Source organism: Pezoporus occidentalis, unplaced genomic scaffold, assembly GCF_034315485.1.
Source record: "Pezoporus occidentalis ecotype Australia unplaced genomic scaffold, CSIRO_AGI_Poc_V1 ctg69, whole genome shotgun sequence".
Taxonomy (NCBI): Eukaryota; Metazoa; Chordata; class Aves; order Psittaciformes; family Psittacidae; genus Pezoporus; species Pezoporus occidentalis.
The window spans coordinates 1,397,058-1,424,573 of NW_026916041.1; the positions used below are offsets into that span (position 1 = coordinate 1,397,058).

The 27,516-nt window shown below is 44.2% G+C and overlaps 1 protein-coding gene and 1 long non-coding RNA gene across 2 annotated transcripts in view; both read right to left on the reverse strand.

The window, feature by feature from the left end:
• The window catches only part of ZNF704 (zinc finger protein 704), a 101,242-nt gene extending 92,968 nt beyond the window's left edge, over positions 1-8,274 (reverse strand). The window contains exon 1 of the mRNA XM_062641555.1: positions 7,931-8,274. Within this exon, the coding sequence (XP_062497539.1) occupies positions 7,931-8,212 (282 nt within the window). The 5' untranslated portion in view covers positions 8,213-8,274. The remainder of the gene's footprint in view (positions 1-7,930) is intronic.
• Positions 8,275-9,897: 1,623 nt separating this feature from the next.
• On the reverse strand, positions 9,898-12,591 carry LOC134175515 (uncharacterized). The gene is made up of 2 exons (XR_009969036.1): positions 12,451-12,591; positions 9,898-10,216 (listed from the first exon to the last, which is right to left on the reverse strand). It is a non-coding gene; the product is annotated as an uncharacterized LOC134175515 (long non-coding RNA).
• Between the last annotated feature and the right edge of the window lie 14,925 nt (positions 12,592-27,516).

Consider the following 27,516-nt stretch of genomic DNA (forward strand, 5'->3'; position numbering starts at 1 on the left):
CATACTACAGTGAAAAACAGCAGTACAAGTTCATGAAATTGAAGCTGGTCACCATAGGAGCTCTTTTTACTCAATCTGTATTTCCTGTTCAATTTCATCAAATAAACAACAACAGTAATAAGAGTTTCTCTCTTAGCCTACCACCCTTCTGTAGTCTTTGGGCTGGCCTCAAGCAGCAGGAATGGTCAAGCTGCTTGTCATTTTTAGAAATAAGCAATTCAGTAAGTTGCTTGGAAGTATTATAAAGCCAACTATAAACCACTCTCATTCTGAGGGAAAAATAAACAATAGAAAAAAGCATCATTGCTCAATCTACAGCAGTGTTTACAGAGCAGACACCAACAAGGACCAGTGCATGCCCAAGCAGCAAAGGTCCCACTTTTGAGATGGCCAAGTGGCACAGCTTGAAGCACAGATTTATCTCACAGTCTGCTAAGATCTCTTTGGTGCTCTCATACCACTGAAACTGCTAATCTAGCATTGGGAAAACACAAAGTAGGACCCAAGAGTCCCAGAGGACTGTTAGGCTTCTCTGTAATCTTGGGTCAAAAGCGAGGCTGAAAGAGCACAGGGTCAGAAAAGGCACAGATGATCTGTTCGTCCACACTTGTCATAAGACACGTTACAAATGTTAGTTACCAGACCATGAAAAGCACTTTCTCAATACTTAGTTTTCAGATGCAAAACAATGTCACTTCTATCTTCAAGAAGGAGGACCCAGGGATCTACAGGCTGGTCAGCCTCACCTTGACTCCCAGGAACATGACTGAGCTGCTAATCCAACACACCATTTCCAGGCACATGAAGGACAAGAAAGGCATCATGAGTAGTCAGCATGGCTTCACCAAGGGGAACTCATGCTTGGCCAGCCTGATGAACTTCTAGGACAAAATGAATGGTCTGGTAGATGAAGCAAGAGCAGTGGACATTTTCTATCTAGACTTCAGGAAGGCTTTTGATGCCATCTCCCAAAACATTTTTATATATCAGGTGTTGATGTATGGACTGAACAAGCAGGCAGTGAAATAGGTTGGAACCTGGCTGAATGGACAGGCCAAGAGGATTCTGATCAGCAGCACAAAGTAGTAAATGGTAAATGGTGGTATATCTCAAGAGTCAAAACTGCATTCAGTCCTGTTCAAAATCTCTGTTACTGATCTGGATGATGAGGAAGAGTGCATCCTCAGCAAGTATGCACATGACACAAAACTGGGAGGAGTGACTGATACACCAGACAGTCACACTGCCATCAAGAGAAGCCTTGACAGGTAAGCCAACATGAACCTCATAAAGTTCAACAAGTAGAAATGTAAAGTCCTGTACCTGCGGAGGAACAATCCTAGGCACCAGTATATGCTAGGGACCACCCAGGTGGAAAGCAGTTTCGCAGAAAAGGCCCTGAGGTCCTAGTAGACACCAAGTTGAACTTGAGCCAGCAATCTGCACTTGTAGCAAGACGGTGAATGGCTGCACCACAAAAAGCTTCTGACAGGAAGTGGAGGGAGGTGATTCTGCTCAGCACTAGTGAGGCCACATCTGGACTGCTGCATCCAGTACTGAGATCCCAACACAGGAGAGACAGGAACATACTGGAGAGAGGACAGTAAAGAGCCACCAGGATGATGAAAGGGCTGAAACACCAGTCCTATGAGGAGAGGCTGAGTGAGCTGGGACTGTTTAGCCAAGAGAAAAGGCAGCGCAGGGGGATCTTACAAATGTCTACAAATACCTGAAGGGAGGGTACAAAGAAGACAGGACTGGGTTCTTCTCAATGGTGCCCAGTGACAGGACCAGAGGCAACAGACACACAATAAAACACAGGAGGTTCCCTCCGAACATCAGGAAACACTTTCTCACTGTGAGGGTGACCAAGCACTGTCTCAGGTTGTGGAGTCTCCAACCTTGGAAATATTCCAAAACCAAGTGGACATGTTCCTGTGCAACTGGCTCTTGGTGGTCCTGCTTAGGCAGGAGGGCTAGACTAGGTAACCCCCAGAGGTCTCTTCTCACCTCAACCATTCTGTGATAAATACTGAGCAGCACATCTCCACCCACCAGTACGGACTGCATATCTGAAGGCAGCCAACTGATCATTCTCAACTGAACTCATCCTAGACTGAAAACAGTCTAGCAAATAAGGATCAAAACTGTTCATGGCTACACTGCACCTCTTTATTCTCACATAGTTACAGTTTTGTAATACAATTCCTTTTAAGGGAAAAGTGGTTATGCTTGCTCTAACAAACAACAACAACAAATTACATCAAAGATCATCTGCAAATTACTCCCATTCATTATTACAGGAGAGTTAAGAAAAAAAAACATCTTGCAAGCCCAAGACCCTCAGCTCTACCCCCAGTAATCCACACTACATATCAACTTTTTTAAATTTTAATAAGAAAAAAAAAATCCCAAGTCTAGTTGTGCAGTTTCCATAAGAACTCCACCAGCCAGGTTTTCACTCAAGGTCTATAAGAAACAAAATGAAGTCTGAAACTTAAAAATTAATTCAGTTTATCTACTTACAAAACCATGGCTAAACTGCTGGTATTCATCTACTTCTCTTGTCTCCCCCTTTAGTTGTTCCCCAGAGTCCACCAGTATCCATTTATTATCTCTTGTGCTACTCTTCAACTTTGCAGAAGAGGGTAGAGCAAGATCATGCTTGCTCTGAGTTTGTATGCAGCCTAGACTAACAGCCTAGACTAACAGGATCCAAGATGAGAACATGAGTGCTGGTGTTCTAATAACTAGCAGTATTTATAGAAATATACCATTATTAGTCTGAGAGGAAACATTTCAGTTTACTCTTAGGTTAGCATGCAAGATCCTAATGTGCCTTAGAGATCTCTCTACCACTAAACAAATCTGGTACTTGAAGTTTGCATTTTGCAAGTTGCCTGTTAAAATGTATTTGCACACACACACACAAGCTAAATTAAATAGCACTTTGATAATCAAGCAAAAAACAAAAAGTATGTTTTGCCCAAGACAAGTCTGTAGTCCATTCAAACAGTAAAGCTGAAGCTGAAAGTCTGATTGAAAGGACAACAATGAATTCACACCTGGCTTTAGAATGCAGAGAAAAAGAGCAAAGGAGCAGAGTGAATTCAATCCAGCCAAAGAACTCATGTAAGTAATAGGCAACTCATTTCTACCAGACAAACCCTGATGATTCTTCTACATCCTATATATTACACAGATGTCTCTATCTTAAAAAAATAAATAAAAAAAAAAAAATCCAACCCAAAACAAATCAAGCCACAAAAATGTCCAAAAGCATATTTTTTCCTGGATTAACCTAGACCCCTACCAGTACCTACCACCCCCTTATGAAACCTCTGGCACAGACTTGCATGCACTCTGTACTTTGTACTTGTTGCAAATTCCTCTTAGCAAGGTGGGAAAAACGGAACCCAATGTTCATGAAATTGATATCTTGCTTATGCAGCCTGGGCTTTCATATTCCTCCTGCCATCGCAGCACAGCTCTCTGGGCCTTTAGTTTCCAGACTCTTCATCTGCTAATTTCCCATGATTCTGGGAGCTGCATATCTGCAGGAACAAATCCATTTGCAGGAAATTCATCCTTCTGAACTACCAAGAGGTGCTCTCACACAAGACAATATCTAGAATGGGTAATTTCATGGGTGCATATGCTAAGGTAAGAGCAGAGACCATGGCAACATAATGCCTGAGGAACATGAGCAGTCCCCATAGTCAGCTAGGTTAGAAACATCTTGCATCCATACTCTGAAACTGCGTACAGCAACTGCACTGGACATAAAGTGGCAGCTCACCTGGGCTAAACAGAAGAAAGCATGAATTCCTTTACTATTTACAACGGTAAAGAAAACACTGCAACATGGTGGCAAGTTATCACAAGCCCGTGCCATTACTGGCCCAAATCCTCAATCACAGCACTCCAGTGGTTTACGGGCAAATTAGTGTAATTCTGCTACTTGCACCGGGGTTTGTGTGTAAGTACCAGATAAACTCAGCATCGCAGACCACTGATGGACCCTACTTCAAAACCTTCTCTCCATATCACCAAACCCAGCAGTTTCCATGGAATGAATTAACCCCAGCACGGTATTAATGTGACTGCTTGTGGTATCTAAATCAAGCTCCATACAAAAGATGAAATAAACAGGACTGCAAATTAATCCACGTTTCAAGACTAAGTACTGGTAATTAGGCTATTTACTCTTTTTCATATAATTTCAAATGGCTGGAAATTTAGCTGTAGCTAAAGCAGCAATATGGGTTATACAGATAGAGTTTCATGTGCACAATAAGTCTGTATAATCAGCACGTTAGTGTTGTTTCCCTATGCAGATGAATTAACTAGTATCTGACGCAGTAAGAAATCCCAGCACATCTCAACAAGGCTTTACAGGCTCTGAAAGACTCTCTGGCTATCTTCTGCCATTGCTCACCAGCTACACACAGCATGCTCATGCTTCTTCCAGCATCGTGTTAGAATAGCAGGGGGAAGGAGAGCAAGAAAAGTTTTCTTCAGTGTCCTCCACCTGGACATCTATGTGTTTACAGCAATATAAAGAAGCAATTTTTGCATCTTTCCCATGACCAGCAGTCTCTCTTACCCACTTTTATGTTGCATCTGTTCTCTCCTTCCAAGACTGTAGATATTGGAGAAGTAAGATTTGTCTTTATAAAGTACTTCTTCCTCTCTATCCCCATGCTTAAAAGTGAGGGTCAAAACCAGACTACCAGTGGTGCAACCAACACCGTGGACTTCTTTCTGGTGGAGGCAACACAGCTGTGACCTGATGGTGCTGGTACTTTCTTCATCTTAACTATTCTCAGGTACTTTAAAAACATATTAATTCCCTTGCAGGCCCTATGATGCATTCATCCACATATGGGCACTTCATGGAAGTGATTTTGTGGGGAGCCCATGAAACCTCTAGCTTTAAAATTCTATTCCACCCAAGGGCACAGACATTTAGTGCATGTGTGCATCACCTGTAAAAATACCAGACCCCAAATCATTGTGTGCTGGTTTTTAATTGCATTATCTGGATAGCATATAGTGCAAAACCAGCACACAGACCATATTGCTTTCACGTGTGATTAAATTCTGAAGCTCTTCAGGATGTCTCTTGTTCTGAAGGTTACTGAATGCTGCAATCATTTATGCCCTCTCTCAGCAGTGGACACACTGTCATTTCCCTTTGCACCCAGACCCCAACTTGGAAGGCCAGGCGCAAGAGTCAAGTGCTGCTAACTCTATGCCAGCTCTCCATTTGAAAGTAATCCTGTTTGACAAACCACAGCCAGATCATGCTAGTCCTATTACTCTCCTGTAGCTCTGCAGGTGGACCTCTGCATTCATTTTATGCCAACTTCAATCAAGATTAATCTGCTGCTTTAAAATTACTTGGAAGAACCCTTAAACTTTATGTATTCCTACACCAACAACCCCTAGAGAAACATACAGAAACCAAAGACAATTTCTTTAAAATATTAAATTTTAACAGTTTTCTTATTTTATAGTACTGAAAAGTATACAGAGTGAAAACAAAACCCAAGCAGGTCATGATGATTAGAAATATTCACCTAAAGAGGGTAAATACCTGCACCTGTTAACCAAAGATGACTTTTTATTAGGTACACTAGAAGTATCTTAATATACATTACTCATCTATGAGGCAGATTCACTGTCCAGGGAAGTAAATACATGCAAGCATGATGTTCTTATATGCACATATAGTCTTAAGTGCAAAGCAGAAACACCAGCAACCTTTAATGTAAGTATTAACAGAGATCAAGGTTGGCCTAGTAGTACTGCTATGGTCCCGCTGGGGTCTTCCCTGTAATCTCATAAAAAGGAACAAAAAAACCAAAACCAAACAAAACTGAAACCAAACAACCAACAGAAAATTCCGTAAAGTAAAGCAGCAGTGAAAGTACAAGTTATCCCCATACTGCTTCAGAAAAAGTTTGTTATAGCAGTGGCAGGATATATATACATATATATATAAAACTCTTCAAAGGCATGTTGAGGGCTGACAAAGAGAACAGTATACTCCAATAATCCATGTTAAATGCAGATTATACCAATGTAATCCAGTTGCTATTTCAGATTATTGTGCTCCATTTGATAATTTCATACTTTTTTCCTATTAGGTACACATGGGAAGTGTCTCTGAGCCTCCTTTACCACCTAGAGTTTCCACGCAATGGGAAGACTGATGGAACGAGAAGCCCATTGTGGTGCCCTTCATCCTTAGGCTAACAATAAAGTGTCAAAAGGTTTTGTAGCAACAAAATTGTCCCAGCCTGTCAGGCCTCAGCATGGACAGTTTGACACTGCCAGACCATAACCACATCTCATGGCCTTTGACAGACTCACTGAAGAGCTACATGCACAGGTTACGGCAACCCAACTAGGGCAGATTTATCCTGCCACTGTCAGGACAAACTTGTTCTGAAACAATATGGGGATAACTTGTACTTCTGCTGCTGCTTTAATTTAGGGATTTTTCTGTTGGTTGGTTGGTTCCAGTTTTGTTTGTTTTTTTTTTATGAGATAGCAGTACTACTAGGTCAACCCTGATCTCTTCATAGAACCAAAGAAACATAGAATACCAGGTTGAAAGGGACCACAAGGATCATCTGGTCCAACCTGTCTAAGCACAGCATGACCTAAACTAGATGTCCCAGCTCCCTATGCAGCCGAATCTTAGAAGTGTCCAGCGTTGGGGAATCCACCATGTCCCTGGGGAGATTATTCCAGTGGCTGGTTGTTCTCACTGTTAAAAAATTTTCCACCTGTCCCCAGCTAGACTCTCCCCAGGAGTAACTTGTGCCCATTACCCATCTTTTCTATGTGACTTCTTGTAAAAAAGGAGTCTCTTGTCTTCTTTGTAGCCACCCTTTAAAAAATGGAACATTTTGATAAGGTCTCCCCGAGCCTTTTTTTCTCAAGGCTGAACAAACCTAGTTCTTGTTAAGTAAGGATCAGCATCTATCTTTAAAAAAAAAGAAAATTAAATCCACATGGACACCCTTTAAACTTCTATGCACATTTATTTTCCATAACCCAGTGAACAACTATCACATAAATCCTCCACAGACCTACCTACACACAAATTTAACCCTACTATCCAGGTTATCCCAAGAGAAAAATAATTACAGGAAACCCATCATGATAAAATAAGGCCTAGTCTGCAGGATCTCAGCCGGCGACTGTGCTCAGCAGGGTCCTCCAAAACGCACCGAACTCAAGAGGACAGCCTGATAACACTCGGGCCTCCGCACAGTGCTGCTGCATTTAGAAACTTCTCACTCGCCGCCCATCCATGTCTCCTCACCACGGCCACCCTCCCCGTACACCACACACCCGGTGGGCACGACTCGAGTCTAGAAAACCTCCCCCATGGCAAAAGGCCAGGTTGCACATCCCCCCCCCAGCAGCCCCGCACTTTGCCCAGTTAAAGTCTTTACGTCCGGTACTCAAACTACTCCAGACACCAGTGACTCCCTACGCACGCCGCCTCTGAGCCCAGCTGCCCGCACCGCCCTCCCCCCCCACGCCCCGCCGGGCTCCGGAGCTGACGGGCCGACCCGCCGCGGCTTCCCGCGGGCCGCACCGGACACCCGCTTCCCCGGGGACTTGTTGGGCGCAGGCCTGTCCTCACCGGCCCCCCTCCACAGCACCCGGCCGCGCCGGGGACCGCCTCGCCGACAGCCGGCTCACACCCCCTCACAGCCCCGCGGACAGCCGCAAGCCACCCAGCCGCGGTGGGACAGAGACTGCCCCCATCCCGGCTCAGGGAACCCGCCTGCCCCGCCCCGCCAGCCCGGCACCCCTGTCCGGACCCCTCCACCGGCACTAAGATGAGTCGGGCCGGGCGGCTGCCGCTACAGTCGCACTCCCGCCTCACCCCCCAACGGGGACGCACCTTGAGGCTCCCGCGGAGGGGACCCTTGCCGTGTCCGGTCACCGCTGGGGGGGGACTCCCCAGGCCGCCCTCTTCTTCTTCCTCCTCCTCCTCTACCTCCACCACCACATCCTCGTCTTCGTCCTCCTCCTCCAGCGCCGCAGCGGAGCCCTCCCGCCGGGGCGGCCTCCAGGCGCTCTCGGGCTTGGGGAGCCGGCCCGCGTCCGCCTGCGCGGCGACCGGCCCGGCGCTCAGCCGCCGGCTGCCCATGCTGGAGCGCTTGGCCAAGCGCCGCGCCTGCATGGTGCCTCCTCCTCCGCCCGGTCCGGCCCGGCCCGGCCCGGCCTGGCCCTGCCCGCCTCGCCTCCCGCCGCGCTCAGCCCCGGTTGCGGGTAGCGGCCCCGCCGCGGGCACGCAGCGGCAACGCCGAGCCCCAGGGGCGACGGCGGCGCTCACCGGGGGGCGGCGGTGGGTGTGTGCGGCGGGCGCGGCGAGGCCATGGGGGCCCGCGGGCGCGGCGAGGCGGGCCCGGTGGCGGCGCTGCCGCCCCGCCGCTCGCCCACCTGCTCCAGCCGCCTTCCTCTTCCTCCGCCGGCCTGCCCTCCCGGCTCGGTCCGGCTGTCGGGCGCGGTACGGGGTCTGCTCCCGCTCGCCCTTCCTATCCGCCGCCGGTCCCCGGCACCAAAACCCGGACTGGATTCCCGCCGGCCGCGGCTCCGCCAGGCGCTGTGCGGAGCGCCGGGGCCGCACTGCTTCCGCCCGCAACCGCGGGCCGGTTTTCCTGCGGAGTGCCAACGGCTGCGCCGACCGCCGGCTTCGGCCCTGGTGGGAGCAGGGTGCAGGTCCGTACTCGCCGGCGCGTCCCTTCCTGCACCCCGCCGCGTTTAGTCAGCGCGAACGGCAGGAGGGCTGGGAAGCGGGACGGGCAGGTGTCCCGGGCCTGGGTGGCATGAAATGGTTTCACCTCTCCCCAGAAAACATGAATGGGAGAAATAGAACTTTTGGGGGGAAAAGCTGAGAAGGAGCTGGGGGGTTAGGGAGGTTCAATACGAAAAAGCAGAACAATTAACACCCTGTTGAGGAGAACACTACCCGCAATAGCTAGGGAAATAATTTCCTGTTGAAGTTGTAGTACTTATGCACTTTAAGCTTTAAAATACCTTTCTGAAAAGTGTTTTTAAATTAATAGTTTCCAGAGTTTTAAGTTACTGCAGTCACTATTTAAATTTATTATCGGCTTCTATACCATTTATTAAAGCCTCCTGAGACCGAGTTAACTGAGACTTCAGTTTGTCACATGCTTTTTCTAACCTGTTCCTCTACATATAAGCTTTAAGTCTGTATTTACATGTTATTTTTGAGCCATATATATTCTTTTCTATTTACCAGTGAAGGACAGTAATTCCCTTTTCAGTGCTCAGTGCCTTTCTCCACACACATTCTATTTGAGAGAGGTGCCAGTAGGCCAAATGTACACATAACAGCATGGGGCCATGCTTCACCTCTAAAGCTGGGTTAACTTGTTCCTGTCAAAAAGTAATGGTATTTATTCATTTCAGAATATAGCATGCAGCATGTTCTATGTGAGAAATGATGGATAATACAGTACCCATTCTTAAAGATATGTTACTTTACATGTCAACCCAACCCCACAAACCAGTTGTTTTCATTTGTTCTTCCAAGATTTCCAGTTTGACAGTGAAGTTATGCTTATGTTTTGCCTTAAACATGAATTCTGCCATGAATTTAAATGGTATTCTCAGTTCCCTCAGACTTGTACCTCAAAGGTACAGAAACTGAATCATTCAGATACGTCCTAGTATTAAAATTATTTGAAATACTTCATGTCATTTGAATATCACTTCAACCCAATGGTGATCATCTGTAGAGGCCTGTGTTCACAGTTATCTGTGATATGTGATTATAATCCTGTTACTGAAGGTCCCACTCCTATCAGCCACATACTGGGATGCGCATGAAGAGACTCCTTGACTTTCTCAAAGCTCTGCATGTTTTAATTGTAGCAAAACCAGAACCAGCCTTAGAAATTCTATGCACCTAATCACTGGATTGGATTATATTTTCTAGCATGAACACCACAAATGACACAATGGAGACCAAAGGATCTCTTGTGGAAAGTAGTGATGATAAAGAGTAGCTGGGCTTGCACAGACATGTCTGTTGACTTCCAGCACTGCTCACATTTCAACCTCTGTTTGAACTCTGTATTCAGCCATTCCATCACATTGGTTCCAGGAACCCTGTGTAAAATACAGCTGACTTGACACCTCTTGCCCTGAGGTTTTGCTGGGTGAACATAAAAAGAGACTGTTAACCAATAATCATCAGGCTTTCAGTTGTCAGTTCAGCAACAATCGTTTCAAAAACTCCTAGCTGGGCTCTGTTTTGGGAGCATGGTGGCAGGAGGCAGAGAGGCTCAGGCAGGTTCTTAGGGACATGCAAAACATCCCAGTCCTGCCTGCTGGCCAGCAGGAGGCTGCCCCCTCCTCAGGGATGCTGTCTCTTGTCCTTCCGTAAGGCTCCAGCAGATCATGGCCCCTCAGCTCTCAAAGCAGAGCAGGAGAGTAGGTGAGCCCTGGAAAAGTTGGACAGCGTGGATGAGGAATAGCGCATCTGAATTCTGGTGGAGGGAGAGGTGGCAAAAGAGTTTTGGGGGCAGTAGGGATAAGGAAAGGCAGTCCAGAGTTCACTAACAGGCAGGGCAATCCTGGGAAGGGGTTCAGAGAGGAATACTGACTTTTGATCAGTAATCTGAGCTGCTAATGCTTTTTATTTCCGCTGGGTTATCAAATGCAATGAGATGCCCGTGTTGACAACTCTACAACAGACTGGTTAAAGATTTCTAGCACTTCTAAGGCGAGCCAGATTGGAGCTGTAGTAAGAATAGCTTCTCTCACAATATTTGATACACACAGAAGATAGAAATGACTTTGCTCCATTTCTTCCAGTCTGTCTGACTTGCAGTATGAATGGAGCTGAAGCTGAACCCATTTCCCTCTCAGTGATTCCCAGACAAGTTATGGAGGAATTTTTCTAAGGATGGTCAGGGAGTCCTAGATACAGTTCTCCTCAGTGTCTTTACATTCACAAATAGCGAAGAGACAAATACAAGCCATAATCCACTCGTACCTGTCAACATTTTTTCCCTGAGACTCAGTCTTAGCACTCTTGGGGTGAACTGCTGAACAATTCTGGCCCACAGCCACATCCTGACATCAAGTAAACTTGTGTGAGTAATATGGTATCACTTCACTCAACAGAGATAGCTCCTGATTGTGCTACAGCATAATACGTCTAATGAAAGTACACACTCTGGCTGTAGTAATAGCTGTTCACATGTCAATGATTTCCAAGCTTATTAAAAGTTAATGTGCACATTCACACTTCCTTCGTGTACACAGCTTTCCAACACAGCACAAGTGTTTCAGATGCTTCTTCACCTCTAACCTTAGCAATCAGTTCATATTTCCAAACAAGAAATGTCTCTAAGACATACAAGACAATTCTACTGATAATTATATGTAAGTATATATCCCCCTACAGAAGTTTTTCTAGAACATTCTGTAAAGGTGAATTACAGTGACAGCTTTGCAGTTCATCTTGAATAATTATTGTCTAACTTCTTTCAGGAAACCTACTGGGAAGTTCCATGCCGCTAGCCACTGAAAAAATGTAACTTTCCCTGGCATTGACTTCTCCTGATTAAAATCTGGTAGAGTTTTCTTATGATACATACTTTCTCCAAACATTTTATACAGTCCATCTCTCAGTTAAGCATTCCTCTCATTTTAATATAATTATTCACTGATCCGTTTGACATTTTGTTCTATTCAGCTACTGCTCCTTTGTACTGTGATCATGACTGCAGGCACAGCTTGCCTGACACCACACTGGGGAGAGTTCCTTTTGCTGTGGAAAGCAGAGATTCTTCCATAACGTTCAGGCAGGCATTACTCCATAACCATCCTGCTTTCTGGTCCCACAACTGCTTCCAGCAGGGATGACCTGATCTATCAACAGTGCAGCTGCCAGCAACAAGCACTAGCCATGGCTACCACGCGCTGGTAGGGGTGTGCTGTAGTTTGCCTCACACAAGCCTGCAGATACATAGCTGTGTGCAGTTTTCTGGACCAGCCAGAATCCTGCCTTGGCTAGCCCTGCTTTTTCTTTCCACTTCTTTTTGTTTCTGATGTGCCTGCAAAAAAAATACATTTCCTGATTTATTTTGTTTCATCTCTGAATATTTTTTCCCCTTGTCCATGAATGCCAGCTTTTTATCACTAGAGGCAAGATGCCCTCTGCTCCTACCTCCTCCCAGACTGATGCTATGCTGCAGTTCCATGGCTTTAAAAAAAGTCTAGCAACAAAAGGAAGCAAAGAAACCCTCAATTTTCTGCACATTCAATCACCATCTTTTTTTTAAACACAACCTGCTTGAGTAGCCCTTCACTTTTCACTTTTCAGAGTGCAACAAATGTATTTGTTTGAGCTTTAGTATTCAATCCAGCATGTGCACTAACCGTGTGTGTGTTCCACTTCTCTCATAATCCCAGGCATTTGAGTCCCTGCCAACTTCTTTATTTGGGGACCTGCCTTCTCCACACCCCCTTTGTAAACTTCGCATTTGTTTTGCTTTATAGTGATCGCTGAAGTTCTCACTCCAGCTGGGAGGACAGCCAGGCACCTTCAAGAACAAGGGAATGATTGACAATATTAAACAGAAAATTGTCTACCAGATGCTGTTCAAAAGGAGAGGTGGCAAACTCCTGACCCCCTTCTCAGTGAGCAACATCATCCATTCTGCTACATGCCTCTGCCCTGCTCATCAACTGATCGGGGAGCACAAGGTCACTTCTGCGTCTGGCTGTTGTGCAGTGACATGCTACCCTGCAGATAAGGCTATGTCTTCTGCTTGAAGGAAGCTCTGGTGCCAGCCATGCAATGGAATGAAGCATAAAAATTAATCAGCCATTATGTATTTTAGTGTGAGGTGTCCCAGCCCATGGCAGGGGGTTAGAACTAGATGATCTTAAGGTCCTTTCCAACTCTAACTGTTCTATGATTCTATGACTCTGACAAGTTACTGCTCCAAAGCATTGGCTAGTTCTGAATAATCTTACTGGTATGGAAAGGAGTTCTGGGTAGTCCATCCTTGGACTGTGAGAAAACAAACATCAATTGGAACTGCACAGCTTTTTTAAAGGCTCTCCCCAGATTTTGGCTGTTGTCAATTACTAATTTCATGCATTTTACATGCTTATGCCTCTTAAAAAACCTTGTTTCCTAGAAAAAAAAAAAAAAGGCCAGTTCATTGGAGTTTCATGCTAGTACTGATACAGTGATTCCAGATCCTTTTTATTCAAATTAACTAGTCTGAGGAAGACGAAGGGATGAATTTGAAAAAAGGAAGACTAACATTTTACCCGTGAAGAACAAAAAGAGAAAGAAAACACTTTTTCTTAACAAAAGCAGTGCAGGACAGAAAAAAACCCGAACTACAAACACAACCAGTTAACACTGAGGGCTGAAACACATAGGCCTCTGTAATGCAAATGCTTGAGCACATAATAGAAATAACTATATATACAGGTTTGGGTTTGCTTTGTTTGTTTTTTGTTTGTTTACACAAAACCCCTATTTGGGGGAGTTTCAAAGCTGTTCGTGCTCATTCATGTGTAGTAAAAGGAGTGTGAACAACAGCACTAAAATGACCCCTAAAATGATACCCTACATTATTAAAGGAAGGTTATAGAAATGGAAGATGGTAACTGAAATCCTATTTTAAGTAAGTGTATTCATTGTCTTAACTTAGGTGGACATTCCCATGTAAGTTAGATTGAACATATCTTAAGAAAACTGCAAGACTGGCATGTCAACTTCTCAGTGAAGTGTCACTCTTCTTGATTCATAGTGTCAAGGCTGAATTTGCAGAGGTAGCAATAACACATAAAATAACTATTCTTTCCAAAATGAACAAATTAGATCAGGCACTCAAAAACATAAACATTACAGGACCACATAAAACAGTACTTGCAGAATCACTTCTTAATGGAAACTCCACTGTAGATCTTGTGGAACCACAAAAAAAGGCTGTACAGCTGTCAGTCAACACCAGCAATAAAAATATTTACTCCAGTAAGTTGAGCAGTAAGTACAATTTTATTTTGATCAACTCACTGTCATATAGTCTTATTTGCATAAATTCTTAACTCTGGAGAGTAACACTCTGCTTTGAAAAGGTCACCCACATTTTTTTGGCTTGTTACCACATTGACATTAACCCTGAAGGCTCTTTAAGTAAACAGCACTGTAACCAATACCTAAGGGAAACACCAGGTAACTTGAGAATCCCCCATACCTCAAAGATTTCATTAATCAGCTGAAAGCCTGTCACTAGCTTGAGATGTAGGAACCATTTTCAGTGGTGTACAAGTTCATACTCTCTAGTGAATACAGAGGACTCATTACAGGTAACTTTCGGTTTTGTGGTGTGGGTTTTTTTTGTTCTTTTGTTTTGTTTTCTTGGTTTTATTTTTTTTTGCCTTTTTTCCCCAGGGAAGAAGTGCTCCTTCCCGCCAATTCCTCAGGAGTCTTCAGACAAAACCTGACAGATTTGATAGTCCGGGTTATCCCTAACAAAAAAGGCTGAAAAAGACAACTCCAGACTATTCTGCTTTCCTCCTCCGTCCTCATTCGGGAACGAGCTGCCGCGTTGTTCCTGGGAAAACCCGGTTGACCTTGCGCCTCCCCCACCCTGCTCTCCTCCATAAAAAATGACACGCATCCCTCCCCTCCACCCCGGACCTGGAAGGGCACAAATAAAACGGACTCTCCCCCTCCAGCCACATGCCCTTTACAGTCACACCGAAGAGGAGGCGAGTGAGGCGCCCGCAGAGACACGTCGTGGCTCGACACCGCCGCTGGACGCGTAAGGACAGGCCGAACTCCCGCAGCCCTCGCTCCATGCTCCAGCCCGCGATCCTGTTCAGCTTTTGCCTCCGATTTCTCCTCCTGCCGGCAGAGTGCGGCCCGTAAACATGTGCGGCCCTGTCAGCGGGGTCCGCCATGCCCGCCGGGCGCGGGCCGCCCGTTGCGCAGCAGCGAGGCAGGGACAAGTGGGAGCGTAGCGGGCGCTCGCTGCGCTGAGGGGAATGGGAGGTGGCGGCGCTCGGCGGAGCCGCGGACCGGGCCGGTGGGGAGGGCGGGACAGCCCGGGGGTCTCGCTCCGTCGGTGGGCAGAGGAGACGCGGAGGCCCTAGCGCCCTCGGCGTGCCGCACTCCGCTGCCTTTCCTACGCGATGGCGGAGGTGGGCGAATGGGCTGGGCTCTGTCTCTGGCCCACCCCTCCCCCGCAAACCACAGTCGTTCAGCCCCCTGCGCTTGCCATGTGAGGTGCGGACAGTGCGGTAATCAGTGCTGCAGCTAGGTATCAATAAACATTTAACTTCCCCCATTACTGAAATCGGAGGATTCTGTAAGACTTTCAGCTCCCTTAAGCAAACAAAATCTTGGTAATCTTCTTCAGGGCAAAAAAAAATGTTTTGAAACTTGATACGAACAAACAGAAATCAGCAAATACATAAAACGACCCAAACTCGGCTCAGTCACACCTCATGATTGTTGAGATAAATGGAGTAACTGGGAATTTATGACTTGTATTGTATAAGGACAATATGTACTCCAGCGGTTAATACATAATACAAGTGTAAGCCTCCAATATTAAACACATTGTGGGTTTTGGGTAGAATATGCTTAGTATAAAACGCAGTCAAGGTTACAACTAATTGCTGTGGCAAGTTCAGTTCTTCAGCTGCAGCAACTCTCCCCAGGAAATGGCAAAAGCTCTTACATTTCACATACTAAATCTCATTTATGTCTCTGGCTGTGGTGGCTGGGGCTTTGGTTTTGTTTTGGGAGGGAAGATCTTGTGAAACTGAAAAACTCAGTTTTGAAGTGGTGATGTTTTAAGCGTTTTCTTGTGATTATTATATCAAGTGTAATGCTTTGGCTTAAATTTCTGAGGCATTTAAATTAATTTTTGGTGTCTAAGTGGTTGGGGTTTTTTTAGACTCACTAGAGTGATCCTGTTTTGCTGGCTTCCTTTGGTAGTGGTGTGTTGTATTTTAATCTATGATCTGTGTAAGCAAAAATAAAACCTTGCGGGTACTGAAAGTGTTACTAAATTACAAACGGTTCATTTCCAGTGTTTGTAGAACAAACTTATTTGTGTATAAACATTCTGTTGTTTTTTTTTTTTTAATATGAACAAACTGCTATACCAGGCAGTTGTTGTGGGAGGAGCGGAGCAGCAAGGAGGAGGGGAACGCAAGGAGAAGCCAACCCAATTCCCCTTGGAGGCTTTCCCTCCTCTTGGTGTTGGAGATACTTGATCAAAAGGTGCTGGCACAATGCACGACTTTGGTGTAGATGGCAAGACAGTGAGTTTCACTTGAGCTACAGTTTAATGAAGCATCTACTGCCTTACCCGAGTTAGTGATTTGGAACATGTTAGATACACAGTTATCAAAGCAGAAAACAAAGGCAGAGTGAAGCATTTCAGGGAAGCACAACATATAGAAGGAGCAACAGGAATGGCAGAGGATGTCTAGTCACAGAGGAAGGACAGCAAAAGAGGAGAGAGGGAGCAGGGGCATCAAGTAGTGGGAATGGGAGCATAGTCCTGAGGCAGTGCATGATAGCAGAGATGTTGATGAAACCAGTGACTTTGTTCCTAATATTTATCTCTTTAGGGTTTTCCCTTGAACACAACTCTCCTTCACAGGCAGTTTACCGGGACAGGGGAGAAGTAGGTAATAAAACTGACATTACGCCCATGTGAAAGAGGCTTGGTATAATTATGCATGACACAGGTAAGCGTCCCAAAGGTATCTGATGCAGCTCTTGTTAAAAATTTGGACCATTTTCTTTCTGTGTCTCAGTTTCTGAGGTCACATTGCCCCTCAATCTGCTCACAAGTTCAGCTGTCTGCAAAGCCTACATTTGGGAGACTTGGGACCTAGATTACCATTTCCCTCCAATAGTGTGGAGTTCTTACAGAACACTGATTTTAGATGAGAATTAACCTCTTCTGCCACAGAGCATTAGGTGAGCAGCCTGTCACATGAATTATTATTTTGAGGATTTTAAGTTTAATAACTAACGTGTAGCATAGTTCTTTCAAGAAGGAATTAGTTAACTGTCACCGTCTATCCCTGCTAGTTATCTGTAAGCAGATTAAAGAGAATGATACTGCTTTTGCACATGCATTTTGCAAATGTAGTCCTTGGTTGTACTCTCTGTTTTGCAAATTGCAGACATTGAGATGAAGGGTCTATAATTTTCTAGCTTGCCTTTCTCTTGGAACACTGGAGCTGCACTGGCACGCATCCACTTTGCTGTGACTTCATTTGAATACAGCAAATTCTTTATTATGATTAACAAAGGCTTGCTCTCTGGTCTGCTTCGAATCTCAGTCTGCTCATGGAGATTAGTGGGTTTTGAGCAATGCCAACTCACTAAATATCTCCGCTTCACTGATCTCAAAGACATTTGTGACAATGGGTTTAGTAGTCATTTTCATACGTGTTCTCGCCTTTGAATGGATAATACCTTAGTGGTTCTGCTTTCCATTGCTGTTTGATCCTCCATCTCATTGAAAAGGGTTTAAATTCAAAAATTCTCTTTCCTCATATGTTGCTTCTTTGAGATACATAAACACATCTGTGGTTTTAATCCTCAAGTACAACCCTCCTTCACCTCTTTATTTTTGGTGAATACATTGCAAATGTCTATGTTTTATCTCCTTCTTCACGGTAGAAACAAATCTTGCCTTTTCCAAGGCAACATTAATAGAAGTTGTTCTTCAAATGAGCAAGAAGAGGCCAGTAGTTTTAAAGTAGGGAGGTCCCAATTACATGTCCTGATGTAGCCCTATGTCTCATTTGGCCACAAGAATTAAAGAGTGAGCAACAGTAAAACCTTAGGTGACATCATACCAGCAGCCCATTTTATTTTTTCATGCCACTGTCTCAACTAACTTCTTTGCCAGTTAGCAATCCCTAGTCTTCTCTAGGGACCTCTGACCACTAGAACGTTTGGGGTTTAAAGCTCTTCTTGCCCCCAGTTTTAAGACGCATTTCTTTTCTGAAGAAGTGCTCTTGTGTAGTCAAAGCTCAGTGGTTCTGAATAGCTTCCGTTTAAAAATGAAACAACTATTAGCAAACTCATCCCTGTGTTATACTACTCACTGCAAAATGGTCACACAGGTAAGATTTTCATGTAATGATGGTATTGTGGTCCAAGTATGAAAAGATCTTCCATTTGCATATTTCTCTTACCGCAGCTGGAGCAAGGCATCACCATTATCATCACCTAAAGCATGAAAATGTGTTCATTTAGAAAAATCTCTCATGGAAACAGAGCTTTATGTTGCTCATTTATTTCAATGGATAGAACTAGGCAATAACAGAGAAGTAAGCCCAGGAGTTAAGTTTTTTTAAGGAGTATTTGCAGTATGGGATTTATTTCAGTTCATGTTAGTAAGATATATCATGTGGCTAAACAGTATCTCATATTGATGTTTAGCACATTACTTCTGTTCATGTATTGAACACAACCTTGTATAATAAAGTAGGATCCTGGAATGACAAATTTAAAATTATCTTTAAGAAAGGTGATCAGCCTCTCTCCTTCCCAAAAATTTCTGAAGTTAAGGAGTATTATTTTATCTTGATGTATAAGAGAAAACTATAAACCGTTAAAAACAGTAAGCTAAATTTCTGGAATCAAACAGACCCCAAGAGCCTTGTATTGCTACCAAGTCAAACTATAGACTATGCTTAATTGCCCCAGGAGCACAGCAGTTAATCTCCAAACCTGTGTCTGGTTTCAGAAAATGGGTGAGTGCAATGGATTCCTTATTAAACCAAATAAATTTACTAAATCAACTTTCTCAGAAGAATAAAAGAACAAGTGTTCAGAGCTCTTGGTTCACAGACCGCCCAGATCTACCAGCACAAGCATAAAGTAAGTAGAAAGTTTTAAGTAATACTGAAAAAAAAACAAATAGACCTTGGTAGTTTCTCTGCAGGAAGTTGCTGCCAGTTCAGGATTTGGATGTCTTACTCCCAATCCATGTGCAGCAAAGGATATAATATATTCGTAGTACTTGAGAGGTTTCTTCTAAACAAATCTCTGAAGATCTGTCCTACTCAGTATCTACCTGTATTCTGATACAGGTATATATACTCAGTATCTACCCGTATACTGTCCTCTGAGATACAGCTTCTCACTGATGATAATCTAGTGGATCAGCCAGGGCCTTCACTTCTCTACATAACACACACTCAAACATCAGCAGCACAAACCCAAAGGAGGTGGCATAAAAACCTTGCAGGAAAGCTGTATCAGTGCTGTGCTATGCTTACAGCAATAAGCCACAAACAACATGTTCACTGGCAGCAGCCTGCCTGGGAGAATTACTGTCACTTCTCTCTCGCTCCAAGTGCCAGATCAGCCTGAGCTGTGAAACACTGATCACTTCCACCTTGTGCTCATGATTTTGGGTGGGAAAGATACTGTAGTCTGGGCTGTTAAATCTGGAGCAAGGTTTCACTAAAGGCAGTGTCTGAACTGCCACCCAGCAATGTGAGGAAACCCCTGCCTTCATGCCCAGGGATGTAGTAAATCTTGCTCAGTGGGTTTTATATTGTTATGAAGTGTTAAAAAAATTGGGTTTTGCTTTTGTACTCAAATATTTGCTTGCAGTATAACCCTGGTCTTTGCTGCTCAGGTAGCCACCACCAGATCCAGTGTTTCCATATACTTTTTCTGGGCTGTGCTTCACTGGGATCACGTCACCTTTACAGATTTACATAGCTTCCACCACAAGTCACAGTGTAGCTAAACCATCTTTCAGCTGTAGCATTTCCATCCAAGGTAAAAAAATACAGACCTCTACACCTTGAGTTCCAATTATGCTCCAGCCACCTTGATTCTGGTGCACTGACCTGGCCTGAAGATACCAGCAATAACAAGAGATACTATTTTTTTGGTGCATTTTTCTCCTCAAAGCATAATTGAGCCACAAATTTTGCATGTAGGCATGTCCCAACAGGGCCTGAGCCTGCTGAAATTTTCCAGTTGATTGAACTTCAGTTCCATTCAGAGTTAAAGTCAGGGAAGCAGCTTCCAATGCATGCATAGAGCATTTGCTTGATAATGAATAATTTAAAAACCTGTCCATGAAACGTGGTAGCACTAGATGAAGCCAGAAGGATTGTAACAGAATCTGCCCAAAATTCCTACTGCTGAAAAAGAGCAAGATGTTTGAATAAAAAGCAAGGTTTCAAAGTTTGCCTGTCAGCAATTACAAGGAGTGAGAGATAATGATGAAGAAAGTAATAGCATTATTTTGGAGCCAGAGCTAGAAAAAAATACCCAGTGCATGGTTCATCACAGGGCTCATAATATATAGTGATTGATGATTCTGTAATAGGAGACCACATAGAGAGAAGCAGGCTGTAAATTAAATGATGGAACACTTCACAAATGGACTGGAATTGTAATGCAATGATCTAGAATTTACAGAGAAAGACTTTATGGCCCCTTTTTAAGAAGCTGCAGCATTTCTAACAGGAATAATTAGGGTTCTGACAATGAAGGATTGAGTTTGATAATAAAAAATAGCCTGTAATCTGTGTGTCGCATGCAGCTTTCCACTGACACACAACCTCATGGTCTAGTGCACCAGCATTCACAGCAAATTAGTCTCTGTTTTACAGTATTCTTTAACCACATCAAGTGGTACCTGGAGAAATAAAGTTCTTTTACTATGTCACTGCTATTTAGGTAGCTTTTACAACTGAAAAGTTGGAGACTGATTCAGTAATAGACTTAAAATCAATGTCTCACTGTGGTTAGAATTTTCTTTTTTTGGACCTAGTAGTAAAGAAAAAAAAATGACAAGGAATCCTTTTCCCTTTCAAAATCCTCAGGCTGGCAAGCCAATTGACAAGCCAATGGACTTCCTCGAGCAATTCACTGCAATTCCTTGCTGGAAAGCTTCCTCCTCTCTGGAAGAAAACATCCCTCTTAGCTTTCTACAGAAGTGGAAAAGTTGAAAATAAATTATAGCATACATTTGAGGTGATGAGTAGAGTTCTGGTTAGGAAACTAGACTAACATGATCAAACAGGCACCAAGGAGTCCATGCTGATTTGAACTAAATGAAACATCTCTTCTTTTGGTCAAAGTCAGCTATATCCATCACATGGGCAGTTCAGCCATGCAGTATATGTAATGCCTCTGACACCTCTAGGAACATGGGGTCTTTTGCAACCTTCCAGAAAATTTGAGATGTTCATGAACTTTTGAATTTACCTTCCCTGCATTTGACATAGGATATGTACATTTTCTATTTGGGAAATGGTACTGATAGCAGCCAGAATTCTTTCTGACATTAGATGTCACAGTGCACATGACCTCTTTCTTGAGGCAATATAAGATGCACTGAAACTGCTAGTTCTCAGATAATCTGGAAACAGTTTTTTATCAGCTCATTAGAAAATGGAACAGTTTTGTTATCTATCTCAAGCAGCTGGTAAATAGAAGGGGATTTTCTTTTCTGTTGTGGCTCATAGAATAGTTAGGGTTGGAAAGGACCTTAAGATCATCTAGTTCCAGCCCCCCTGTCATAGGCAGGGACACCTCACACTAAACCATCTCACCCAAGGCTTCGTCCAACCTGGCCTGAAACACTGCCAGGGATGGAGCATTCACAACCTCCCTGGGCAACCCATTCCAGTGCCTCACCACCCTCACAGTAAAGAATTTCCTCCTTATATCCAATCTAAACTTCCCCTGTTTAAGTTTTAACCCCTTACCCCTTGTCCTATCACTACAGTCCCTAATGAAGAGTCCCTCTCCAGTATCCCTGTAGCCCCCCTTCAGATACTGTAAGGCTGCTATGAGGTTTCCATGCAGCCTTCTCTTCTCTAGGCTGAACAGCCCCAACTTTCTCAGCCTATCTTCATACGGGAGGTGCTCCAGTCCCCTGATCATCCTCGTAGCCCTTCTCCAGACTTGTTCCAACAGTTCCATGTCCTTGTTATGTTGAGGACACCAGAACTGCACACAATACTCCAAGTGAGGTCTCACGAGAGCAGAGGGGCAGGATCACCTCCTTCGACCTGCTGGTCACACTCCTTTTGAGGCAGCTCAGGATACAGTTGCCTTTCTGGGCTGCGAGCGCACACTGCCAGCTCATGTTCATTTTCTCATCGACCAGCACCCCCAGGGCTGCTCTGAATCTCTTCTCTGCCCAACCTGTAGCTGTGCCTGGGATTGCTCCGACCCAGGTGTAGGACCTTGCACTTGGCATGGTTAAACTTCATGAGGCTGGCATCAGCCCACCTCACAAGTGTGTCAAGGTCCCTCTGGATGGCATTCCCTCCCTCCAGGGTATCAACCGAACCACACAGCTTGGTGTCATCGGCAAACTTGCTGAGGGTGCACTCAGTCCCACTGTCCATGTCAGCGATGAAGATGTTAAACAAGACGGGTCCCAGCACCGATCCCTGAGGGACGCCACTTGTTACTGGTCTCCAGCTGGACATTGAGCCATTGACCACAACTCTTTGTGTGCGGCCGTCCAGCCAGTTCCTTATCCACTGAGTGGTCCATCCATCAAATTGATGTCTCTCCAATTTAGAGACAAGGATGTTGTGCGGGACAGTGTCGAATGCTTTACACAAGTCCAGGTAGATGACATCAACTGCTCTACCCCTGTCCATCAGTGCTGTAGCCTCATCATAGAAGGCCACCAAACTGGTCAGGCAGGATTTCCCCTTAGTGAAGCCATGCTGGCTGTCACCAAGCACCTTGTTGATTTTCATGTGCCTTAGCATGCTTTCCAGGAGAACCTACTCCAAGATTTTGCCAGGCACAGAGGTGATACTGACTGCTCTGTAATTCCCTAGGTAATCCATTTTCCCCTTCTTGAAAATGGGGGTTATATTTCCCTTTTCCCAGTCATCGGGAACTTCATGATTTTTCAAATATGATGGACAGTGGCTTAGCAGCTTCATTCGCCAGCTCCTTCAGGACTTGCGGATGGATTTCATCAGGTCCCATGGACTTGTGCACATTCAGGTTCTTAAGATGGTCTCAAACCAGATCTTCTTCTACAGTGGGCCTAAGGTATTCATTCTCACAGTCCCTGTGTCTGCCTTCCAGGGCTTGGGTGGTGTGGTCAGAGCATTTTTCATTGAAGACCAAGGAAAAGAAGTCATTAAAAACCTCAACCTTCTCCAAATCCAGGGTAGCCAGTTCTCCTGATAGCTTCTGGAGAGGGCCCACATTCATACCTTCTACCAAAACACCATTTCTCAATAACTTAAACATTTTTGGTGCCAGCCTAATCATTTCAGATTCAGGGGTAGGTAATTCCAGCAAAGATTACTTCTGGGCATTCACAAACTGCTCCCATAGAAGTGTATGTTCAAATTGGGGTAGCTCTTACTTTGAGGACAGTGGCATCCATCCTGGTGAGAAATTTATAAGCCTTGTTAATACCTTCCTTTGTCTTTTTGTTTTAATAATGATATGACAAATTTCCTAGTTCTTAAATACGTGATTGTGTTCTTGTTCATTTGTGGTGGCATGTCCGAGTCAAATTTTTCTCTAATGCTGAGAAGAAAGTGCACACATTAGCATGTGGAGGAGATGAGACACCCATTCACAAGAGCTGCATTTCGTGGCTAACTTGTGCACCAGTGTGGTTATGACAACAAATGAAAATGTGTCTTTGCAGTAGCCATCAATGAGGATTTCAGTAGATGTCCCCGGGGTTGCAGGGATGAGCATGTGACCACACTTAACTGTGAAAAGGGGCACACAGGAGAATGACACAAGCTTTTCTCTTCTGCTCCCTGATTTTGATCATGAAGCCAGTCGGGAGAATTTGCAGGGTAATTATGTGCTTCAGTGCTCTAAGGATTTTTTATTTTTTATTTTTAATATTCTTTTAAGAAATATTTTTTTCCTACATCTCCCTTGTGTTATACATATACACTTGCATGCACATATCTGATTTGCTGTTAAGATACCACTAGTTAACAAGAATTAGAGCTGTCACTGGTGAAGATAACACATCCATAGAATAGCAGCCCTTTTCCTGTAGACTGGTTGAGATGTCTTCTAGACCACAGTCTTCTAACTTGAAGATATTCAGCAGTTCACATTTGGCCCTTTGGACCAATTTTTCTTTGCATGCTTGTTTTTACCTTTTTGGTATTACTGCATTCAGCTTTGCTGTATCACACACACTCACCAAATAATAAGTATGTCAAAGAGTTAGGGAAATAAATGGCATTAATGTTCATGAAATAATCAGATGCTCTAATGATGGGCGGGACAGAAGCACCCAACAAGGGTTCTAAATCATTAGTTTTTTATAGCAGGATTTGAGAAGCATGTGGTAAACAAAGGATGGGGCCACATGCTAGCTGCTTATTAAGTGAATGTTGTCCGTTCTGTGCAATGGGTCAAACAAAGGGCTAGTGGTTAAAGACAGCATGTGACTGTACAGACTTTTAGATGACATAGGCACAAATTAACTTCAGGCTTTTCCTGACCTGCCAGTGTTCAGCTTACAATCGCTACAGTGCTCTTGCACTACAAGGTTGTACATGATGCCCTTAGTACACATGGATCCCTTGGCAACATTCTAGCTGGAGTTTTCTGCTAGCAGTGCTAGTAAACTGTTTGGTTTCCTTTGCCTTGGATCTGTTTCTTTGCTCCAGTGGCTGAGTGGCTCACATGGTTGGAGGATTAGCCTACAAGCCATAGGCACAAGTGGGTGGTAAAAATATGGGAATGGTATGTGTGCCCCAACACAGTATGTGCAAATGGATGTGACATGATGGGCAAACCCAGTGAGAAAACAGCAATGCTGGTGTCAGTTGCAAGTCACCCTTCTCTTGCAGCCTAGACAGTAAGTTTGTCCAGACATAGAGTGGCCCTCTTAGGCACTATATTTGGTACATGGGTTGGCTGTGTTCATAACAGCACCTTCCAGGAGACATTTTATGCAGTGAAAAATGGCTAGCAAGGGATGGCCCTAGCAAAGGAATGGTGTTTGCTGGCAAGTGTTATGGGGGGGTGGGGTGGTGGTGGAGGGAACATTCAGTAATTTGTGTGTGCACATTGTAAACCACTTCATGAACTGTCCTTGGTCTCATCTTGGTCTTTCTGAAGCAAGGAGATGGAGTTCTTCAATGCAGCTTACAAAGTTAATAAGCACTGACTTCACTGTGCTTTGAAGCCCATATCCTGGCAGCACTTCAGCACTAATGATGCAGAATCCACATGCCACCTGCAGAATATTCTCTAGAGCTGCAGTCAGGGAGCAGCTTGGAAAAAGCAGCTCAAGATCTACATAAACAGCCCTGTTCAGTTCTGGGGAAACTGTGGGATACATTGTGGGAGCTGGCCTGCTATCACCACCAATAACTGGTTTACTCATAGCCTAGAGAGAGAGATTCTTCTCTTCCAGTCCTTCATTGTCCCCACTCTTCTTTGGGGCTGGGAAACACTTTTTTCCCCTTTTAACCTTCAGACAATGGTTCTCAAATCTTCTTTTCCTTGCAGAAATGGTGTCTGATGAGGGGGCCCACTGTGCAGAACTGAGGTGGTGGAAGTGCATAATGTGCATGGTGGATTACACGGCTGGGGAGATGCTGTGCTGTAGTCACCTACCAAACTATCTTTGAGTGAGGGAAATGATATCAAAACCATGCATCATTGTTTCATTCTTTGCTTGTTTCTCCACAGAACCCACATCACAGTGGGGTTTTGTATTGCTTAACCCTCTCCCAGAAAATTTTAATGAAAAACTTGGCAAACTACTGGGTTTGTCCTGTGACCAGGAGGGCACTCCCAGGTGTGCATCATTGAGATAGGTAGGCCTTTTACAGAGAACATGAAATCACAACAGAAGTGACAAAGCACTTCTATCCCTTATTAGCTCTTAGATGTGTTCAGTAGGACATGGCTACCCCACAAAAGCAGTTTCCAGCTACTGCAACCTAGAGTCTCATCCAGCACTGAAATCGGTGGTCTCAGTCATACAGATGGCAACAACAGCTGTGACTGCAGTGAGCTCAGCAGAGCCAGAGTGAAATCTGCATAACCACCAGTTATCTGTCCTAAAGACACTGAAATTAGAGAAATCTTTTCAATTCCAGATTTGCACAAATAAAACAATCCTTTAACATTGAATCCAGATAGGTACCTACTGTGCTTTTGACTTGACTTTCATGCTTTTTATAACGGTTTTAGGGCTAGAGACAATTTTGAGGGGTGCTGAGCCAACACTTCTCACGCATATTCAGTTTATTTACACTGCAGCTTGTTTTGTATGTTGCCTACACAATTACATTTCATAGAAGAAAAGCCTGGCAACACAAGGGAAATTGTTGTAAACAACCAGAGTGAGCACTCCAGCCTGTGTACAATAGACATGCTAGAACTCAAAATAGCACCAGAGGATAAAAAAGAAAAACCCAAATCCCAAACCAAGCCACCCTTAACAAACAGTAAGAACATTGTTTGTTTTTAAGAAACACTGAGCATTGTTTTCAGTTTCTACATTAAGCCCAACTGCCAAAAGCCTTTGTTGCTGCCTAAGCCAAGCTCAAGTTGGGAAGCATAGTTAATAATTATTTCATTTTCCAATGCACCACCAGAAACCATGGGGTGAGAATGCATGAAGTGAACAGTTGTTCAAAACAAAGGGCTTCATCCTCTCCCTGTCCTTTCTTTTTTTTTTTTTTTTTCCCCAGGTGTAGGAGTAGCAGCTGTAATGAACAGCAACAGAAACAAAGTTTCTGAGAGAAACTGAGTTTGAAACAGAGAGCTTTTGGCAGCAGTCTCTGTCCTGCTCCCCCCGTTTTTGACATGCTTAACACATGCCAAAGCTTTCCTCTTAACACTTGCCAGGGCTATTGAATGCTGAAGTCACTGTTTTGATCTTAAAACCTCCCAGAACTCTGAGACATCTGTATGGAGGGTGATTTCTGCCCTGTGTGTCTGCCAGAACTCAAGTTCTGGCAGATAATTTTAATTGTAGATTCAACTTTAGAATCTTAGAAATGAAAATTAATCCTGAGTTCTTTCTCCTGTCCTTTTTCTTCCCAGCTCTTCCACCCCATCAAGCACAAACAATAGTTCCTTGTACCCTTCAGTATCCACCTCCTTCCCTTTAGGAACAGAAGACTGGCAACCTCCCTTGATGGCCATGCTGGTCCAAAATTGTCTTTAGGATGCATGCTTTCTTTTGGTCTCGGTGGAGTGAGGGCCACATCCCTTGCAACACAAATATTGCTCACAATAAAATGAGCAGGACCAGAAGTTGTTCACTAATGGGTGTTATTACAAGCAGATATATGTTGTATAAATAGTAAATACATTAAAGCTGTCCAAGACCATGCACTCTAGGGATTGTCTCTCTTTTCATCCTTTACTACAGAATCTGTTTATTAGGTACAAAACCAGGTTAGGGAATAATTGGCAGCTTAATAGCAAGC